General features: G+C 64.3%; 13 protein-coding genes and 1 non-coding gene across 14 annotated transcripts; 5 read left to right on the forward strand and 9 right to left on the reverse strand.

Annotated features, from left to right (window-relative positions):
* Positions 1-457: 457 nt before the first annotated feature.
* Positions 458-809, reverse strand: Q8F55_007893 (uncharacterized protein; the record flags this gene model as incomplete). Its single annotated transcript, XM_069356306.1, has 2 exons — positions 458-550; positions 582-809. The coding sequence occupies 2 exons, from the start codon at positions 807-809 to the stop codon at positions 458-460; spliced, it is 321 nt and encodes a 106-aa protein (XP_069206147.1).
* Positions 810-1,139: 330 nt separating this feature from the next.
* On the reverse strand, positions 1,140-1,523 carry Q8F55_007894 (uncharacterized protein; the record flags this gene model as incomplete). Its single annotated transcript, XM_069356307.1, has 2 exons — positions 1,140-1,253; positions 1,287-1,523. 2 exons carry the CDS (start codon positions 1,521-1,523, stop codon positions 1,140-1,142), a joined length of 351 nt encoding a protein of 116 aa, XP_069206148.1.
* Positions 1,524-1,854: 331 nt separating this feature from the next.
* Q8F55_007895 (uncharacterized protein) lies at positions 1,855-2,274 on the reverse strand (the record flags this gene model as incomplete). Its single annotated transcript, XM_069356308.1, has 2 exons — positions 1,855-1,950; positions 2,008-2,274. 2 exons carry the CDS (start codon positions 2,272-2,274, stop codon positions 1,855-1,857), a joined length of 363 nt encoding a protein of 120 aa, XP_069206149.1.
* A 273-nt stretch (positions 2,275-2,547) lies between these two features.
* Positions 2,548-3,228, reverse strand: Q8F55_007896 (uncharacterized protein; the record flags this gene model as incomplete). Its single annotated transcript, XM_069356309.1, has 1 exon — positions 2,548-3,228. The coding sequence occupies one exon, from the start codon at positions 3,226-3,228 to the stop codon at positions 2,548-2,550; it is 681 nt and encodes a 226-aa protein (XP_069206150.1).
* A 168-nt stretch (positions 3,229-3,396) lies between these two features.
* Positions 3,397-3,805, reverse strand: Q8F55_007897 (uncharacterized protein; the record flags this gene model as incomplete). The annotated part of the gene is made up of 2 exons (XM_069356310.1): positions 3,397-3,495; positions 3,542-3,805. 2 exons carry the CDS (start codon positions 3,803-3,805, stop codon positions 3,397-3,399), a joined length of 363 nt encoding a protein of 120 aa, XP_069206151.1.
* A 901-nt stretch (positions 3,806-4,706) lies between these two features.
* Q8F55_007898 lies at positions 4,707-4,790 on the forward strand. The gene has a single exon. It is a non-coding gene; the product is annotated as a tRNA-Thr (tRNA).
* A 265-nt stretch (positions 4,791-5,055) lies between these two features.
* Positions 5,056-6,402, reverse strand: Q8F55_007899 (uncharacterized protein; the record flags this gene model as incomplete). Its single annotated transcript, XM_069356311.1, has 6 exons — positions 5,056-5,300; positions 5,349-5,597; positions 5,643-5,879; positions 5,919-6,054; positions 6,093-6,244; positions 6,282-6,402. The coding sequence occupies 6 exons, from the start codon at positions 6,400-6,402 to the stop codon at positions 5,056-5,058; spliced, it is 1,140 nt and encodes a 379-aa protein (XP_069206152.1).
* A 661-nt stretch (positions 6,403-7,063) lies between these two features.
* RAD10 (ssDNA endonuclease and repair protein rad10) lies at positions 7,064-8,013 on the forward strand (the record flags this gene model as incomplete). Its single annotated transcript, XM_069356312.1, has 3 exons — positions 7,064-7,134; positions 7,172-7,271; positions 7,306-8,013. The coding sequence occupies 3 exons, from the start codon at positions 7,064-7,066 to the stop codon at positions 8,011-8,013; spliced, it is 879 nt and encodes a 292-aa protein (XP_069206153.1).
* A 110-nt stretch (positions 8,014-8,123) lies between these two features.
* Q8F55_007901 (uncharacterized protein) lies at positions 8,124-9,303 on the reverse strand (the record flags this gene model as incomplete). Its single annotated transcript, XM_069356313.1, has 5 exons — positions 8,124-8,341; positions 8,379-8,676; positions 8,717-8,758; positions 8,843-9,193; positions 9,247-9,303. The coding sequence occupies 5 exons, from the start codon at positions 9,301-9,303 to the stop codon at positions 8,124-8,126; spliced, it is 966 nt and encodes a 321-aa protein (XP_069206154.1).
* A 202-nt stretch (positions 9,304-9,505) lies between these two features.
* Q8F55_007902 (uncharacterized protein) lies at positions 9,506-10,388 on the reverse strand (the record flags this gene model as incomplete). Its single annotated transcript, XM_069356314.1, has 3 exons — positions 9,506-9,732; positions 9,781-10,087; positions 10,245-10,388. The coding sequence occupies 3 exons, from the start codon at positions 10,386-10,388 to the stop codon at positions 9,506-9,508; spliced, it is 678 nt and encodes a 225-aa protein (XP_069206155.1).
* A 1,355-nt stretch (positions 10,389-11,743) lies between these two features.
* Q8F55_007903 (uncharacterized protein) lies at positions 11,744-12,181 on the forward strand (the record flags this gene model as incomplete). Its single annotated transcript, XM_069356315.1, has 1 exon — positions 11,744-12,181. One exon carries the CDS (start codon positions 11,744-11,746, stop codon positions 12,179-12,181), a length of 438 nt encoding a protein of 145 aa, XP_069206156.1.
* Positions 12,182-13,498: 1,317 nt separating this feature from the next.
* Positions 13,499-15,256, forward strand: Q8F55_007904 (uncharacterized protein; the record flags this gene model as incomplete). The annotated part of the gene is made up of 2 exons (XM_069356316.1): positions 13,499-14,387; positions 14,445-15,256. The coding sequence occupies 2 exons, from the start codon at positions 13,499-13,501 to the stop codon at positions 15,254-15,256; spliced, it is 1,701 nt and encodes a 566-aa protein (XP_069206157.1).
* Positions 15,257-15,660: 404 nt separating this feature from the next.
* On the reverse strand, positions 15,661-17,774 carry ARE2 (Sterol O-acyltransferase 2 (Sterol-ester synthase 2); the record flags this gene model as incomplete). The annotated part of the gene is made up of 5 exons (XM_069356317.1): positions 15,661-15,692; positions 15,731-15,833; positions 15,871-16,967; positions 17,046-17,351; positions 17,531-17,774. 5 exons carry the CDS (start codon positions 17,772-17,774, stop codon positions 15,661-15,663), a joined length of 1,782 nt encoding a protein of 593 aa, XP_069206158.1.
* A 1,146-nt stretch (positions 17,775-18,920) lies between these two features.
* Positions 18,921-19,229, forward strand: Q8F55_007906 (uncharacterized protein; the record flags this gene model as incomplete). Its single annotated transcript, XM_069356318.1, has 1 exon — positions 18,921-19,229. The coding sequence occupies one exon, from the start codon at positions 18,921-18,923 to the stop codon at positions 19,227-19,229; it is 309 nt and encodes a 102-aa protein (XP_069206159.1).
* Positions 19,230-19,287: the final 58 nt, after the last annotated feature.

Genomic DNA, 19,287 nt, shown 5'->3' on the forward strand with positions numbered 1-19,287 from the left:
GGCGAGCACGGGGCGTCATGCCGATCAGTGGATGGGTGCGAGGCAGAGGGATGCATGCAGTGGCAGGTGGGAGGCCATGCATCTGCACACCACCAATTGTCTTCAGGCTACATCTCTTGCATCCATGTGGACCGCGACGAGGTGTATGCTCTGCGTGCAGCGCGCCGTCGACGCCGGACCGCGCATAAACTCGGGAAAAGCAACGAAAATGCCGAAAAATGGGCCATCCGCCACTTGGATGAGCGCCACCGTCGACGCCGCCGACGAGCGCCGTCAAAGGCACCTGTCGGCCCAGACCGAGTGCCGCGCGCAGCCGAGTTGCAACAAGCACCGAACCAAGGCCCACGAGAGCCCGGGGCGTACTCGCGATCGCCCGTAGGCAGCCGGCCCAAACTCTGCTACCCGCTGCATATCACGTCCACGGCACTACACGCAGCCCCTGTTGCCCGCCGCTGCCCTACTTGCCAGCAGCCGATACGGCCTTGTCCCTGAGGTTGCCGGGGCGGCCCGTCCCAAAAGCGTTGGTGAGCTGCTTTGCGTTGAGCCCGAGCTGGCGTCAGCAGCGCAAGCGGCAGGCCCACCTCGTCCGCGACCTCGCGGAAGTTGAGCGCCTTGACGCCGGCGGCGAGGACGCGCTCCATGACGATGGCCTTCTTCTCTGGCGTGAAGTCGCCGGGAGCCGCGGCGGCCTTGGGTTTGGCGGCGGCCTTGGGCTTGGGTGTCGGCTTGGGCTTCTTCGCGCGGGGCAGAGAGGTGGAGGCCGGGGCGGGGGAGAGCGTGCTGGGCGTGTCGGTCGCCTCGCGCTTCATTGTGCTTTGGGAGAGGGGTGTGCTGTGGGTTGGGGAAGGGAGAGGGTGAGGAAGAGTTGGGGGTGGGGGGGATGATGAGAGCGGTATATGAGGCGAGGTCGGGGAGCGCGGTCGAGGCTCTCGCGGCGCTCTGGCTCACCCGTCTGACTCCTCGCTGCGCCCTCATTAATTACTCAACATGCGCCCCCGGTCGGAGCGACCAAGATGACAGGGACAGGGCGTGCTCGCAATCTTCAGTCCGGCAGTGGGCCCGTGCCCCTCAATCTTCATCCATCATATCAGCCACAACACTACAAACAGCCTCCACTCCAAGCTCGGCGATGCAGCACCCTACGCCTGGCTGGCACCAGCAGCCGCAGTGACGCCGGCGACGGCCTTGTCCCGCATATTGCCCTTGCGGCCAGAGCGGAGCGCGTTGCGCAGCTGTGTGTGGCTGAGGCCGAACTGGCGTCAGCTCGGCAGCAGGCCACGGCTCACCTCGGCGCCGAGGTCGTTGAGGTTGGTCGCCTTGAGCCCCGTCTCGATGATACGCTCCATGATGGCGGCCTTCTTGGCGGGGGTGAAGTCGCCGTTGATGTCGGCGGCCTTGGGCTTGGCTGCGGCCTTGCGCTTGGCCGGGGCCGCCTTGCGCTTCTTGCTCTGCGGGGTGGAGGAGGCAACCGAGGAGGTTGCGGGGGAGAGCACGCTGGGCGTGTCGGCAGCTTCGGTCTTCATTGTGTAGTGCGAGGTGGGGGGGAGGTGAGTAGGGGATGGGAAAGGGTGAATGTGAGTTGGGAATGTAGAAGATGATCGGGGCTGCTTATCAGTGAGCCCAAGCAGCGCAGCGGACGCTCTCACTGCGCTCTGTCGCACCCGTCCGACTGCTCGCCGCGCCCTCATTACTCAAGATCCGCGCCCCTCGGGGTCGTCGATACACGCCAAAATGACGGGGCGCACCCCCATATTCTTCATTCAGGAAGCGGGCTATGTACCCCCACACCTTCATCTATCGATCACGTCACTACAGCCCTACGGCGGCCCCGCGCCAAGCTGGGCCATGCACATCCTACCCCTCCTTGGAAGCACTAGCAGCCGCAGCAGCCGCGGCGACGGCCTTGTCCCTCAGGTTGCCCTTCCGGCCCGCCTGGAGCGCGTTGAGCAGCTGCCTGTGTCCGAGGCCAAACTGGCGTCAGCCCGGCTCCAGCACTCCACTGCCTACCTCCTTGGCCAGCTCCGCGAGGTTGGTCGCCTTGTACCCCGCGGCGAAGAGGCGCTCCACGACGGCGGCCTTCTTCTTGGACGTAAAGTCGCCGTTTGTGTCGGCGGCCTTTTGCTTGGTTGCAGTGGGCTTTGGCTTCTTGGTCGTGGCCTTGGTGGCCTTGGCCCTCTTGGTGGCGGGAGCGGGCGTAGGCGAGGCCACTGACGAGGACGGAGAGGTCGGGGCGGACGAGAGGACGCTGGGGGTGTCGGGCGCTTCGCGCTTCATTGTGGCTGGGTGAGTGATTGTGAGGTGGGCAAGGGTGGACGAGAGTTTGGAATGGCAAAGATGATGTGAGTGTTGTAGGAATCCAGTCCAGCAGAGCACGGGGCTCTCGCCGCCACGATACCTCTCTCACCCGTCTTCCCCCTCGATGTGCCTTCATAGATCAGCGCCCGATTGGGCCTTCGAGTCGAGACCACACGCCGGAGCAAGGGACGATCCGCGGCGGGGCGTAATGACGACATGGGTGCATACATCCCTGCTACGACATGGTCCACCTCAGCCGACGAGCACGTACACGCGGTCGCGCGGGTCGCGCGTGCGCGCAGCGCGGGGGTCGTCCCACACGCCGTCGTCAGCCTCCGCGGTCGGGGCGGCGCGACTGCGCGTCACGCGCGGCGCAGGGGTCTCGGTGCGCGGCGCGCGCGCCGCGATCTTGCTCGGCTCGGGCTTGGGCTGCGCCGCGTGGGGGAGGGTTGCCGCGCGGGTCTTGGCCCCGCGGGTCGACATGGACGCGGGCTTGGTCTTGGTCGCGGGCTCGGGGGTGTGCCGCTGGGTCTTCTTCGGCTCCGCCTTCTTCCCCGCCGCCGCCGGGCCCGAGGTGCTTGCCCCCGACGCCGTGGCGGAGCGGGTCACGCGCGCGGTGCTGGGCGCGGGGGTCGCCGCGCGCTTCGGCGCCGCCTTCCTGGGCTCAGGCATGGTAGCGGCGCGGGTGCGCTTCTTGGACGGAGGGCCGGGGGTGGGCTGCTTGCGCTTGTACGTCGTCGGCTTGGGCACCGGCTTTGGCACCGGCTTGGGCACCGGCTTGGGCATGTTGGCGAGGGAAGGCGCCGTCTTGAGCGGGGGGCGGCGCGGGGGAAGGAGCGGCGAGGCGAGCGGGGCGGGCGAGGGCGGCGCCGGCGACGGCGACGGCGGTGGGCTCGACGACTGGGCAGTGGGGGATAGATGCGTGCGCGGCATCGTGAGTGCGACTCGATGTGTGCGACGGGTTGAGTGAACATGTGTACATCAGGACGCCGGGCGCAAGCCAGCCCGTGCACGCCTCGCGTCATCCAACTCGCCACCTAGTTCCCGCCACGACAGTTCCCGCCACGCCAGTCCCCGCGGCGACAGTTCCCAGCACGTAGCCTACTTCCCCCCGCCGCGCACATGCTCGACGACGGCGCGGCGCAGGTTTGCGCGGTTGGGCTTGAGCTGGTCGAGCACCTGGGCGCGGGTCACGCCGAGCTGCGGCGTCAGCCTGACACCGCCTACTGCAGGCCAGTCAACCCACCCGCGCGGCTATCTGGCCCAGGTCGGGCGCGCCGCCCGACTGGTCGAGCAGCGCGTCGAGCAGGTCGGCCTTCATGTCTGCCGTCCAGGCCGACTTGCTCTCGGCCTTGGGCGTTGGCTTGGGCATCGCCTTGGGCTTGGGTTCCGCCTTGACCTTGGGCTTGGGCTCAGCCTTGACCTCGGCCTTGATGTTCTGTTCGGCCTTGATCTTCTTGGGGCTGGGCGTGGCGCCGCCGTCCGACGGGGTGTCGTGCTCGCGCTTCATTCTGAGTGGGTGGGTAGTGGGTGGATGAGAAGGAGGAGGGCAGGGTGATGGCAGTACATGACCGTGTGGGAGGGCGCAGACTGCAGACTGGCGAGTCAGAGTGGCGGGCGCCATGCAGATGGATGCGCGCAACCGCGGGCGATCCCGAGCAGCATGATACAAAAAGCAACCATTCGCAGGATAGATCGTGCCCTCACTCGAGTCGATGGGACCGCTTTTCACCCGAACCCCAGAGGGATTCGAACTCAGAACCTCAAGCTGTTACACAAGAGAGAACGCAGTTCCCCAGCCCCTGCCCCACGAGACGTTGCTTGTCTGTTGTTTGTTCCAGCCGTTTTCACCTGGCGTGGCGGCACCCAGGGGCGACGTCCACACGACTCAATCGACCTTGCCTTTGGACCTTGCCGAATGGAAGAAGGGGTGCATGCACGACACGCTGGCATCGTCCGGGATGCACAGAGACAGGGCGGAGCTCAGCTGGCAGAGCGTGTCCACTGCTGGGCCAGCGATGCCCGAACTCCCGGCCGCCCGACCTTGCACTCTTAGGTGACACGCTTTGGCTCGATTTCTAACTCGTCCAGCTCTGTCTTGTCTCTCTGTCTTCTCGTGCCGTCTCGAGAATGCCGCGGGGGCGTGCTTGCAGCCGCCTTGGGTGGGGCGAGCAAGTCGCCCCCGCCTCCGGCACCGACCCGTTCGAGGCGTCCAGCTCTCACCAGTCCAGAGGCCAGCTCATCCTCGCCTCAGGTTACTTGTGGTCGATCGAGACGCGGTCGGTCTCTGGCAGCCGCCACGAACCCGAGCTCGCGAGCTCAGCGCCTGCGCCACGACCACGCGGCTGATTTCGCTACCGGCCTCAAGCGCCCCTGAATTTAAGCCCCCATACCCTTCCACCAACATGTGAGCCTTCTTAGCTCAGTGGTAGAGCGCGTCACTCGTACTACAATACGATATGATGAGGTCGGTTGTTCAATCCAGCCAGGAGGCATCACCTTTTGCCAGTTGCGCAAGGCTGTTGGCCGAGCGCGGTGCGAGACGGACGGTGCGAGGATCGCCGGCCGCTGGTTGGTTGGCGGTGAGGGTCCGGCTGGTGGCGTGCACGGGTTCGGAGGTGGCCGACGGGTGCGATGTGGAGGTGTCCCATCCCGGCTTGCTGGTGCGCCGAGAGCAATGCTGTCAGTATTGGCCAGGTCGTCGCGTCAGCCGGACAGCATACAGTAGCCACTCGTGCATCCCGAATCTAAGCACCTCCCCTACGCATCCGCCGTGGGCACGTCCTCAAACACGCCGTCGTCGCTCATCCGCGCGCGCAGCTGCTCCCATGCGCTCGCGAGCTGGTCGTACGGGATGATGAAGCCCGACGCGAACGGCCCGAGGCGCGTGACGAACGCCGTGTCCTTCTCGTTCTTCAACCCCTCGGGCGTCATCTCGATCATCTTGCTCCACTTCTTCGCCCGTTTGTCAAATTCGTTGTACGAGCGCAGCTTGAACCCGAAGCCTGGGGAAGCGTCAGCAACATGCTCTGCACCTTCCGCACCACACTCACTCCTTCCCTCGATCGACGTCTGCAGGCAGTTGCACGTCACCTCCTTGCCCGCGTTGGTCTGCTTGACGTTGATGTTCAAGATGGCGAGGCCGGAGATGTCCTCGTACAGGCGTACCGACAGCTGGTCCTTCTCAGCCTCCTCGGAACTCGGTGGCGCGGGGGCTGGTGGGTTCGCAGAGCTCGCCCGTTCCTTCTGCAGGCTGCGCGAGTGCTTGACCTCGGCATCGTACTCGCGCTGGATGGTGGTAACTGGGGTGTGTTAGGCTGGCAAAACTCTCGGGTCAGCCGACTCACTCTGCTCGTCCTTCGACTTGATCGTGTTGCGCAGCTTGAACACCTCGTCGCGCAGCTCCTTGACGCCCTTCGAGTCGAGCTTGGCGTCGAGCACAGGAGGTGCTGACGCCTGTGCTGCTCTCTCAGCCGCCCGCTCGGCAGCAGCCTGGCTCGCGGCGAGGGCCTTCTCAAGCTCAGCCACCTTGCTCGCCTGCTTCTCGTTCAGCGCCGAGAGGTTCTCGATGAGGTCGGCCTGGGCTGCGTGGGTCAGCTTCCATGCATGGTTCCGGTACCAACCCTTCGCCTTGGCAGCTGCCCGCTCCTTGTACTTCTCAAAGACGGCCTCGGATTCCGTTACCCGCAGGCGGGAGAGCTCCTCAAACTGCTTGGCGAAGGTGTCGCGCTCGCGTCGTAGTCTGTCGGCGTCGGGTGCCTGGTAGGTTAGGTAATGACGTTCACTGATCTACCCACCGAGCTGCCCTTCTTCACCGCCACCGCAACATCCGAAGGCTCGGATGCTGCCCTCTCCTCCTCTCCTGCTGGCGCATCCCCCTTGGTCGCCTTGGCGGCCTTCGGCGGTCGCCCAGCCTTGGGCTTCTCCTTGACCGGCTCGACGTCCATCGCTGGAGCGTTAGGGGGAACCTGAGAAAGCTAACTCACCATCAAAGTCGTCGCCAGCTAATTCGTCGTCCTGCGCGGCAACCTTGGCGACCTTGGCCGCCTTGGACGGCGCGACGTTCTCCTTGCCCCGCTTTGTGGAGGCCTTGGCGGCGGGCGGCATCGTTGCGGGTCGTGTGACCGGGTGTGGGTGTGGTTGCTATTGGGCGGTAGTGAGCTCGACTAATCTGCGCGCAGCGGCTGTGTGTCAAGTGCCGTGTGAGGTCGTCGCGTGAGGGTGAATGTGAGGGAGAGTGAGAAATGTCAAAGCGGCTCGAAGAGATCAGTCGCGTTGAAACGGGGTTTGTTTGTCAACAAAGTGCCATTATTTGAGTAACCCATTTAATATCCCCGTGGGGTACTACGTCAACCAGACTCAACTACCACCCGCCCGCTGCCAACTGGATTCAACATCTCACCTTCCTCTCGACAACACAAGAGCAGCACTCATCCCTCGTCGTGATGGACACAGGGGCCGGACCATCCACCTCAACACCAGGCCCAAGCACGGCGGACTTCAAGCCCGCCTCCGCCCTCCCCCGCGCCACCCACGCCCCGTCGCTCTCCTCGAACCGGAACCCGTCGGGCGGGTTGCCTGCGCCGCCGAGACCAGTCGCCGAGTCAAGCACGGCGGGTACCGAGGCTTCTGGGGCTCCCGCGAAGCCTGTAAACCGGCCGTCGCAGGGGAAGAATGCGATCGTGTACAATGCTGTCCAGGTGGGTGTCGCTTCGAGTTCTTCCTGACCCATCAGAGGAGGAACCCGGTCCTGGGCCTGATACGCAACATGAACCTCGAGATCGGGGACATCCTGGCCGATTACCAGGTTGGCGCGCATACCGGCGTGCTGTTCTTGAGGTGAGTTACAAAGAACGGGTTGAAACTGACGCCACAGCCTCAAGTATCACCGCCTCCACCCCGAGTACATCCACGGCCGGATCGAGAAGATGAAGAACGCGTACAGCATGCGCATCCTCCTCATCCTGTGTGACATTGTGAGTGATGAGCCGGGGTGTGGCTCACCCGCAGACGGAGCACCAGCAGTCGATAAGGGAGCTGTCCAAGCACGCCGTCATCAACAATCTCTCTGTCTTTGTTGCCTGGTCGAACGCCGAAGCAGCACAATACCTTGCCACGTTCAAGGCGTACGAGCACAAATCGGCCGACTCGCTCAAGGAGAAGGTCCACCAGACGTACCCCGCCCAGCTGGAACACGTGCTCACGAGCGGGAGGAAGGTGAACAAGTCGAATGCCGAGGCGCTTGCGGCACAGTTTGGCGCCTTTGCAAACATTGTGCAGCAAACAAACCATTCGCTGGGTGCCGTGAAGGGCCTCGGACCGGTCAAGGTGGTCTCGCTGCTCGACGCGTTCAACAAGCCGTTTGTTGCCGGAGGGCGGCGCAAGGCCGCAGCGGTGTCGACATCAGTGTCGACGGCACCGCAGGCCACTGCGCCAGCTGATGGCGCCGAGACGGAGAAGCACGACGAGGAAGGCGGGTTCACGCCACCACCCGAGGTGGCAGATACAGCTGTCGAGGCGCAAGGAAGCCCAGACTGGCCGGAGGTGGACCCACCGACCCCACCCACTCCCACACGGCCACGGGACACGGGCCCAAGCCGCTCCCCGTCCGTCGAGCCTGATCCCGAGCGGACAGCGACGGATGCAGTGTGGGATGACCCCCTTGCAGACGACAGTGACGACGACGAAGGCCCGGTGGCAAAGCGCCCGCGTGTGTAAGTAGCAGCATGTTGTACATGGAACATGAACAAGTCTCCGTGCACATCTACATGGCACCGTGCACGACAACAGGCGCACTACAAGCACGTTGATCGCACCCAGCGCCCAGCCTATCCTCCGATACGCGTACACCTCCGGTGTGTCTCGAAAAACGCCTCAATCTCCGGGTCCAGCGACATTTGGCGAATGATGTCCTCGTCGGACAGGTCGTTGTTGACGCGTGAACAGACTGCGCCGCTGGGGTCTGTCCAGGGCTGGAGCGCGTCGTCAAACTTGGGGAGGACGTGCGAGTCGAGCGCGGCAAGCAGCTGGTCGCACGCCTCGGTCGCTGGATGGTCAGGCGAGGTGCGTTGCGTGATACCCACTGACGAGGACCTTCTGGGGCCTGTTGCCGCGCTCAACAGTCGCCGTCACGGCCTGCGCCGTAGCCAGGTTCCATGGCCCACGGCCCCAGGTCACGCCCAGCAACCCTCCCAGGACGCGCATCTCGGCGCAGTAGCCCAACTCGCCAGACTTGGTGCCTGTGCCCTTGGCGCTGCTGAGCGGTGTCGTGGCGCTGCACAGTCGACAAGTGACCGAGTGCATCAGCTCGTGCAGCACCGTTACGACCATGAGCGCCTTGACATGGCTCGTGGTGACGGCCGGCCCGAGGCCAGAATCTCCCTGTGACGATCTCAGTGAACGCTTCATATGATCTACTCACGCAGGCCCAGATGAGCGGCGCCCACAGGTGCACGACATCCGGCTGCAGAGTGTGCACGTGCCCCCATGACGACGACGACTCTACCCCACCCTCCCTTGTCAGCACAATAGACACCGAGGCACGTACGTCGGTTTCATGCAGGACAAGGGTGGGAAACCCTTCGCGCACTATGCCGCGGAGGTCCTGCTTGGTGGGATAGTCGGGCTGCAGGCGCTCCGCGGGCGGCACCTGGCCATACACATCCATGGCGATGATGAGCATTTTCATGAGCGTCTCGCTGTGGGGGTCGAGGAGGTGACGACGCAGGCGCTGGATGAGGCCTATGGCGGGCTCGAGAGCAGTGCGCGTCGCGGCGCTGACTGGTTCCATCTCGTCGATGAGCCACTTGGGCTCGAGCTCTTGGTCTTGGCCGTCGTCGACTGGGGCGTGTCGTATGTCGAGGGCTGACAGCTCCAACGCCGGCTCCCAGTCGTTGATCTTTTGCCGTCAGTAGAGCTTGCAGTGGGGTTCTCGGTCGGCGTGCAACGTACCGGTGCGGCCACTGCCTCGTCAACCCTCCTCTGGCTTGATGATCTCGTGGTCCGCATATCTGGTACTTTTGAAGACGGTTGTGATGTTGATTTAGTAGTGTGATTGCTGCTGTTATGTTGGTGTTGTGTTGCGTGCCGTGCAGGTGGGCAGGTGGGCAGGCTGGATGCGCCAGCCCAGCGGGCGAGTGGCAGTATTCTGCATCAAGTTGAACCATGGCCCACATCGCGGGGTACTGTATGTGCTACAAGACTGGCTCCACTACCCTACGATAACAGTGCACCTCGTGCGCGCCTCGGCCAGCATCTCCTCTTCCTCCGGCGAGAGCGGCGCCAGTGCCGTGATGATGTCGTCGTCGGTCAAGTCCTGGTTGATCCTCGAGCAAATCGCCCCTTTCGGATCCTTCCACGGCGTGTGCTCTGAGCTCGAGACCCTCGGCAAGGAGGATGAGTCGAGCGCGGCGAGGAAACCGTCACACCAGGCTTGTGCTGGTTGCGGTCAGTCAGCTGGGGACACATGTCAGTAGCACCACTCACACAGGAGAACCTTCTGTAAGCTTGCACCAGATGGTACACTGGCCGTCATTGCCAGGGCCGTCGACAGCTCCCAGGGCTCCTTGCCCCAGGTCATGCCGATCAAGCCGCCCAGGAGCTGGAGCTCGAGGGCCTCGCCTAATCGGCGCTCGGCGCGTCTCCGCCCTGCGAGTTGGGCGGTACTGGTAGGGGTCAAAGCAGCGGTGCACAAGCGGTGCGTGACCGTATGCATCAACTCATGAAGCACAGTGACAACCGCGAGCGCGTGCACGTGGCTCGAGGTGACAGTCTGGCCGGGGGACATGTCGCCCTGTCGTCTCAGTGGTGTCTCACGCTCAACTCACACATGCCAAGGCAAGAGGCCCCCAAAGGTGCATAATGCGGGGGTGTAGGGTGTCAACTTGGCCCCATGATCCGTCCTCGCCCACCCCATGCTTCTCGTCAGCGGAGCAGACAAGAGTACACACCTTTGTGTTGTGCAGCACGATGACCGGGAACTCGTCGCGAACCAAGCGCCGAGCGTCTTCCTTGGTCGGCGTGACAGGGTACAGGCGCTCCTCGGCAGGTGCGTGGAGGTGAACGATCATTGCTACCACGACCATCCAGTCCATTGTTGTGCTGAGGGGGTCGAGAAGGTGCCGCCGTAGCTGTTGAACCAGGCCGATGAACGGCAGCAGAGCGGCCATCGTAGCCTCGTCGATGAGCTCGCAGTTCTCGAGGAGGATTGGGTGCCCAAGTTTGCTGCTGCGCGTGGGTGCCTGCCTGATTTCGAGACCCGGCAAGATCTCGAGCGCCTCCCCCGACCCCACGCTTGTCATGTTTGGTTAGAGGATGCTGATGGTGGGTTGTGTGATGGATCTGTTTGTTGGTTGTGCTAGTGGGCATCCATACTGCATGCGGCAGCGCGAGTGTGGCACTTTGCCACCGCCCCCTCGCCGACTGTGGCGGAGGCGGGCACGGGTCGGTCGGGTCGGCCGACGCCCGTGCAACCAAGCACTGTCAGACTTGGACTTGCGTCGCTCGGGCCGTTCTAGCCCTTCTGGCCAGGCGAGGCGAGAATCGCGGGCGCGCGGCCATCGATCGATCGATCGATGGCGAGCGAGCGAGCGTCGCCGCTGCGCCCGGGGCGAGGGCGGCAGGGTCGGCGGGGCACGGGCGGCGGCGTGGGCCGGTGCGACGCTGCGCCGTGCCCGTGCGCGCGCACGCGCACGCGCTCCGACATATCGGGGTGCGCCTGGGGCGGGGCTTGGACTGGCGCTGACGTGTAGGACTGGGCGAGGAGATGGCGGCGGCGGCGGCGGTCTGTGCGTGTGGCGCTTGATCGCACCGGCGTCGGCGCGTCGGCGCCTTTGGCCGACGAGCGGGGAGGCAGGCAGGCAGTCGAGCTGGCTGCGTTGCTTCTTAGCGGTGGATGGAGGGAGTGGGAGCTGGTGGGAGGGAGGGAAGGGGCGCACCCCCCCGCCGCTCTGCGCCCTGCTCGCCCGTTTGTCGGCGCAGAGAAATCATCCCACTGTTTGTCACTACACACTGCACACACCTCGACACACTCTCTCGTTTCTTGTTTCGCAGAGACACAACGGGCGATACTCTACACACACGACGACACCATACCCACCTCGTCTCACCACTCCTCGCGTCACGAGCAATTAGCCGACGCCGAGGACGTCCAAGAGAAAGCGGCACACACTGCCGCCGCCAGTCCCACACCGCCTTTGAGTCATCCAACACGGACCTTGGCCTTGGGCGGGCACGTAGCGGGCACATAGCAGCCTGCACACCATTGGTACCGACGACGACGACGACAGCACCCAGCCCAGCGGCCCGCACGACTGGGCCGCACAGTAAAATCCACTCGTCCCCTCCTCCCATACTTAACCGCCTCGTCTGGTCCTGTGTCGACCCCACAGAGCTACACGCAACGCAGCACAAGTCCTCCTCCGGAACAGAACCTACCTCCTCTTACACCATGATGCTCAACACGCGCGCCAGCACACCCCCCACGCCCACCCCGGCCCCGCGTAACAAGCGCGGCGCGCCCGCTGACGAGGTCACCCGCGGCGTGAAGAGGCCCGCGCTCAACCGCCAGCCGCCCCTCGAGAGCCAGAGCCCGGAGCGCGACGACGACGACGGTGAGCCCGACGGCGAGCGCGACGACGACGCTGCGACCGAAGGCGACGCCAGCCAAGAGCCCAGTGCGCCGCCGCTTTCCTGCTCGATGACGTCCTCGAGTCTCACCCCCTCGCCGGTGCTAGAGACGCCGACGACGTCGCGCCACGAGCTGGAGCAAAGGCCTAACGAGACGCGCAACGAGGGCAGTGAGGATGAAGACGATGGCCAAGGCGACGGCCGCGAGACGGGGGCGCAGCGCTTCTCCAAGGGTCAGGTCTACGGTCCACTCCCGTAAGTACCTTCCCCCTCTCGGCTCCCTTGTTTGTGCACGCGTGTGGCCTGTCGGCATGTGGTGGTTGCGACGAGCGCTATTCCCCGACGACGACAGATGGCCGACGAGGATGACCAAGACGCCGTGGCGGGTGTGTCGTGTTGGTCGTGCCTCTGGTGTTGGCGGCGTCGGTGGCGGCGGGTGGCGGGGGGGAGTGACCAACAAACAACCCTCTGCTATGTGTGGATGTGTGTAACGCCGTGCGTGTCTGCATGCGTGCATGCGGGCAGGCCAGCGTGTGTGGAGTGCGTTGGTCAGCGGTGCGATCCTTCCTCGTCGCCGAAGCACGTCCATCGTCCCTGCCAATCTGGATCGGAGGTGGGGCTGGGCTGGGTTGGGTTGGGTGCAAGACCCGCAAGGCCCGCGCGCCCTACCCGCGGATCCTCGTGTGAACCATGAGGCTGGAGGGAGGGAAGGTGGGGGGCGCCGAGGGGGGCACGGCTCCAACAACACGGGGCCTGTGGTGCAAGCGCACTGAGGCAAAGGGGGGGCAAAGGCAAAGGGGCAGACGGTGAGGGAAGGCGCGGAAGGCGTCACGAGTCGTCGTTTAGGGCGGCGAGAGAGCAGCGGCGAGCAGCAGCACCCCTGTCAGTCGCCGCTCCTCGGTGGCAACTATGCGTCACCCCTCTGCCTCCCCAACCTCGCCTTCCCTCGCCTTCCCTCCTGTACAAGGAATCCCCATCGTTGCAGTGCTTTTCCACGGACTTCCCGTACTGCCCTCGTGAACACCACGCTGACGCGCCGATCAGGACGACGACGACGACGACATCGTCGACTGCCGCGTCGGTCACTTCACTTCCTTCGTTCCAGCACATCGAGCAGCACGCGCAGCAGTACACGCCCGCGGGGCACGGCAGCCACGGGGCGGGTCTAGGGCACCACCACCCACACCTGGGGGGCATCAGCGGTGATGCCCCTCGCAATGAGCCTGGCAGTGCTGGGGTCAGCAACAGTAACTTTGCTCGCCACCAGCACCACAACCCCCAGCAGGCCTACATTGCCCTCGGCCCGCCCCCCTCCTCCGCGCCGCCCCCTCTTTCCTTTCATCACACTCCTCCTCCTCTTCTCGCACCTCCCTTTACCACAAAGCCAAAGCTGGTCCTGCGCACGCACCACAATGGACTCGCGGCAGCAGTACCCTCACACACACCCACTCTGCTGCAACACACACCACCCCTGTCCTCGTCCTGGCCAGCTCTAGATTCTCACGGGCACCCGAACGCGTCGCCGCCCGGCGCCGCCTCGCTCAGCGCATACACGTACCACCACCGTCCCTCGGCAATGGCTCAAGAACTGCTGCATGAGCCCCAGCCCCAGCCCCAGCCGCAGCCTCAGCCTCAGCCCCAGTCCGCGGCACCGACGACGACTACAAGCACATTTACCGCGCACCACCCCTACCAGCTCCGTGCACGCCCCACCCCGGCGCCTACTACCGTCAGCAACCCGTCGGCGCTCCTGTACCGCTCTGCGCCTGCCTCATCCCCCCTTGTGGCTGATCCCAACCACCAGGCCGCGGCCTCGACCGCCCACCTCACCTCAGCCCCTGCGCCCGACTCGCCGCCGTCGTTTGCCACCCCGCCCCCTCCCGACATCAAGCCCTTGATCCGCGAAGCAATCGCCTTCCCCTCGGCCCTCGCCACCTCCGCTGCCACCGAGAGCCACCAGTACGCATACGGCCTCACCTCGCCGTACCAGCCTTCCCGCGCGCCCTTGTACCAACCGTACCAGTACCAGTACAGCGGCGGCCAGTACAGCGCCAACCAGTACGGGGGTAACCAGTACAGCGGTAATCAGTACGGCAGCCAGTTGCCCGACGACGCGGCGTCGTACACCAGCTCCGCCTCGCCCGCTGCCACGAACCGGCACCAGGGCAGCAATTTCGGCATCAACCCCGCGCTCCCCCAGTCCTCGCCGACTGACAGCCAGGCCTGTAGCCCCCCGTCGGGAGCGAGGTGGTACCCCACCGACTACAGCACGCCGTACACCCGCCAGCCGCATATGCAGGGTGTACCCAAGCAGCCCGAGCCCATCCTCGCGCCCGGGGAGCAGCCGGCGCCGCGCCCAACACCGTCGTACGCGGCCCTCATTGGCGAGGCACTCCTGCGCTCTGACCCGCCGCATCAGCTCTACGTCTCGCAAATCGCAGAGGCAATTAAAGACAAGTACGATTGTGAGTGGGACCGAGGCAAGCAGCCACACTCTTCCCCGAGCCAGCTAACCCACCCAGACTACCGCCAGAACCCGACCAAGATCTACAATGGCGTGCGCCACCAGACGTCCATGTGCAAGGCCTTTGTCAAGCTCCCGCGGCCGTTCGGTGACCAGTCGGGGGGCGCGCGCAAGTGGGCGATCCGCGACGGCTGCCAGTTGTGGTTCTCCCCGAGAGGCTTCCACCCGCCATCCCACATGAACTTGTCGACCAAGCAGAGCGGCGGCAAGATCAAGACCGGTTCCAAAAAGGGTAGCAGGGACAGGCGCGGCTCCACGCCCGTGACGTACGGGAACGTCGCCGGCCCGTCGGCGGGCGACCCGTGGGACCCATACCGCAACCCGCACCCGCACGCCGCGCACTTCTCGGGCAACGTCTCGCAGGCCGTCATGCACCAGCCGCAGCCACAGCCACAGCCCTACCAGCAGCAGCAGCAGCAGCAGCCCTACCAGCAACAGCAGCAGGTCGGCTACTATGGCCAGCCCCAGCCGGCCCCGCCCACGGCGTACCACTACGCCCCGGGTCACCCCCAGCCCTACCAGCAGTCGGTATGGGCCGCCGCATACCCCGCACCCCAGGCCGCGCACCAGTACGCGCAGCCGCTCGGCGGCGGCGGGCAAGACTTCCAGCCGGTCGACAACTGGCGCCAGCAGCAGGGCATTGGCGTGGGCTCGGGCGCGGTGTACGACGCGCGCGCGCGCGCCAACAACAATAACGACGCCGCGGCCGTCCACCAGTCCCCCCAGCACTACAGACTCCAGCAGCAGGTCGCGTACGCCCCGCCCGAGAGCCCCAACGACACGGAGAGCGACGCCGACGAGCGCGACTAGAGCACCGACCGCAAATGTATGCACTGCCCCGACATACCCATCTCCCCATACCCCCATCTATCATCTCGTCTGCCTGTGCCCGCCACGCTCGGCCCGAGCATGCTCAACCATAGTATACCCGGTCACTGCCGATCACCACCCATCAATCATCACCGCCATCGGAGACCCAGACCCACGCAAGCTGTAGCGAATCACATGCAAAAGGGCAACACCATTACCCCGTAGTACCTAGGAAACACATAGAGAGACAAGAATTGGAGAGCCGACGAGAGTGGGTAGACAGACTGTTGGCACTGTGGATATGAAGAAGAATGTATGTGGTACAATGGCATGCGAGTGGAATGAAATGTCAATGGGATGGATGCGGTGGGGGTGATGCAGAGAGAAAGGGGCGGGGTACGAGACTAGAACACGAGGTAGCAGATCTCGAGCATTGCTGCGGGGTCAGTTGGGGGTGGACATTGTTCAACTCACGGAAACCGAGCATTAGGCCGGCCCAGAACACAATGTTGCCCCATGTTCTGTTGCGCTTGATGGCGGGGATGCGGCTGATGGCGATGAGCGGCAGCTGGACCATCTGCGGAGTTAGCGGTCGCCACGATGTCTCAACCCACCTGGAGGAGGAACAAGTACGGGCGGATCTTCTTGGACACGACGGCCATGACGAGCTCGTGGCACAATGCCGAGAGGAGGAACGTGAAGAGCGTGGCGCCCCAGCGCGACATGCCAAGCCCGGCCATACTCGACTGGTAGACGTGACGCAGGAGGAAGGTGTGGACCGGCTTGTTCCACTTGCGCGAGAACTGGTCCCAGCCAGTAGAGTTCCACCAGTCCTGGTAGAACTCGCGATCGGCAAAGTACGAGAGCTCGGCAAAGCCTGCGCACACGCATTCGAAGATGATGTAGAAGATGAGCAGGAAGTTGATCATCATTGGCAGGGCCAGCTGGGCAAAGGCGTGGAAAAGCGAGTCTCCGGGCTTGGGCGTGTAGGGCATGATGTAGTGCTCCGTGACCGTGTAGATGAGCGAGAAGGTGCCAAACGTCGCCAGGACCTTCTCGAGGATGTACAGCGGGCGCATCGTGTCGGTGCGCGGGTACTCGAGCTCGTAGACGAGCGTGGGGAAGAACATGAACTCGACAAAGTGCTTGTAGGTGACGTTCTCGGGCCAGACGAGGCCCTTTTCGCCGTTGGAGCGGAGCTCGTCCTCCATCGCATCAATGTTGCGGGCCAGGAGGGCAATCTTGTGGTCGGGGCTCCAGGCAAGCGGGTTGGGCTTGCGCTTGGCGTGGCGGGTTCCAGGATGGGCGGCCAGCTCCAGCGACGTGCCGAGGGGAAGGTCCTTCTGAGGGGCGGGAAGGGCATCGGTGGCCATCTGCGACGACTGCTTGCGGCGGCGGACCGGTCTAGGCTCGGCGACAAGGGTGGCGTTCAAGATGGCGGCAGTCTTCTGCAGCGATTCGGTATCACTCTGCGGGGTCACGCTGCGCTCGGGGGTCACCGGGACACTGATCTCGGGTGCGAGGGCCTCAATCTCCTCGAGTTTGAGCTGGTGGGCCCTCGCTTCGGCGAGCACGGCCTCCCCGCCGCCGGGGAGGGTGCCAAGGTAGTGCTTGAGCGCCTCCTTCTCCTTCTTGAGGCGGAAATAGACTTCTGAGAGCATGCCGTTGTGCGACATGTACGAGTGCATCTTCATGAGCGAGGACATTGCGTCTGGGGGTGTTAGGGACGAGGCCGCAGTGGAGGTTACGCTAGCCACAACCCCAGTGGGCTAGCGCTTGTCAGACTCACGGAGAACGAGGAAGCCAGCCTGCACCCAGTACCAGTCCCTGGCATAGCCCCAGGCGATGGCGACGGCGAGGAAGATGGCCTGGAAGGTGTGCTGGATAATGAGACCCGTCCAGGTATACCTGAAGTAGCCACGCTGGAGGCACTGGACGAAGGGGACGCAGAGCAGCATGGACGTGACCATGATGCCGTCGGCAAAGGCGAGGACGAGGGCATCGCGGGTGATCAGGCGGCCGAACGTGGGCGAGAGGAGGGTGCGATTTTCCTCCCACGACTGGATTGCCGTGCGGACGAAGACGAGTGCGAGGCCTGGGCTGTTAGCTGGGGAGCGTGGTGTTGCGGTGACGCGTAGGTGAGAGCGGCTCGGGAAACCCGGCGAGCTCGAGGCTGCTCGAGGCTCGCGCGGCGACGTCGCCGGTGCGCTGCGGGGCCTCAATGGCCAGTGCCAAGGGGTGGATGTGTGCCTACCACGTCGCTCGTAGACTCACCAATCCAGAACAATGTGAAGAAGCCGCGAAACTCGTCGCGCTGGCTCTTGACGTTTTCGCGGTCAAATGAAGAGTGCCTTGGTGCGAACGTGAGGACGGCTCTGAACTCTGGCTTTCCAGAGGAAATGTAGGGCTTGATGTGGATGCTGCCGTTTGGGGTCGCAATGATGGCGCGGTCGATTGGCTCTTGTCCGACGCCGTGGTCGTGGGACAATGGCCGCGCGCTGGCGGGCTTGAGTGTCATGGTTGTGGGGAGTTGATGTGATGGATAATGGGCAATGTCAACCGTGTGTGAAGGGGAGAGTGGGTAGTGGGGGGTCGGAAGACGGGCGATATTGGGGGGGCGTGGGACGCGGCTAGGCTAGGCGGAAGGAAGGTTGTGGCTGCTGGGGGAGACAATAACAATTGGGGTCCAAGTCTTGTTCCGTGTCGGCGTTGGTGGCTGGCTTGATGGCGTCGGCGGCGTCGGCGTCGGCGGCGGCGAGTGTAGATAGTAGTGGAGAGGGGCGGCAAGGAATGTAGGCAGTGTGATGTGCAGTTGTCGAGAGTCGTGGTTCGTTGTGAAGAGGGGGTTATGTACAACGACGACACTCTGGTGCTTGCGTAGACGTCGTCAGTACGGAAACTGCCTGCCTGCCAGGGGAGGGAAGGAGCAAGGGGCGATCCAGTGGCTCGGGCCGGGGTTGTGCGCACTGACTCACTCTCACTCTGTGAAACCGAGCCGAGCCGGGTCGACGTCGTCGTCGTGGCCGGCCGCGAGAGCAGTCAGTTAGTCAGTCACTGGGGAAGGCGGCGTAATCACTGTTGGGTCATGCGACAGTTCGGGATGCAACCCAGCACCCAGCACCCAGCACCCAGTGATGGTCAGCAAAGGTGCGTGCGTGCATGCGTCGTCGTCAGCTGTTTGTGCAAGAGATCATCACAGAACAGGCTGCCGGCTGCCCGTCGCGCGTCATTTCGTCATTACAATACCAGGTGGGTGGCGAATGGCCCAATTATCCCGCCTGGCTGGGGCTATTCCAGCAAAGTGCAAGTCAGCCAAGACTTGTGTCAAGTCAGCTGCCCACCCAACCTCGGCCACCTCACCCCAGCCCCGTCGCCGTCCGCCGGAAACCCCGTCCGGCTCCGAGATCCCTTGTTCACGCCCCCCACTTTATCGGCCCCTTGCTCCGTCCCTCCCTCCCTCTGCACCATCGGCCCCCGACACAGCTCGGCGTAACAAAGTGCAATCACGACGCCTGCTCCGACTCGTCCTATCTAACACCTCACCGTCATCGCCGTCATCCCACAGCCGAGACGAGACCAGCACCGCTACAGCATCATCCAGCCCGCCTCGCGTCATAACTCTGTTCCTGCTCGACTCGTCGCCGCCGCCGCCACCACCAGCACAATGCCCCGCCCAGTCCTCCTCTCGCGCACCCTCGACCCCGTGCTCGGCATCTTCACGGGCTTCCTCGCCTACTACCTTCACGAGACCAACCCCCGCACCGCCCCACCACCGGGCCACACGCTCAAGGACCTGCTCGCGTGGCAGTGGGGCGTGTCGGCCGCCCAGCGCGACCAGCGCAACGCGGCTGCCGAGGCGACAGACGCCGCAGAGTTTGACGCCGTGCGTCGCGAGCTCGAGGCTGCGGCTACTGCACCACCCGTTGTCGAGGTCAAGAAGGTCGTTGTCGAGACCAAGGAGGCGGGCGTTTGATGGGAGTGAGAGGGAGCGAGGAAGGCAGGTGAGTTGTCCGAGGCGAGGGAAGGTGGGG

The sequence above is a fragment of the Vanrija albida genome (assembly GCF_041260175.1).
Source record: "Vanrija albida strain AlHP1 chromosome Unknown contig_6, whole genome shotgun sequence".
In the NCBI taxonomy this organism is placed as follows: domain Eukaryota; kingdom Fungi; phylum Basidiomycota; class Tremellomycetes; order Trichosporonales; family Trichosporonaceae; genus Vanrija; species Vanrija albida.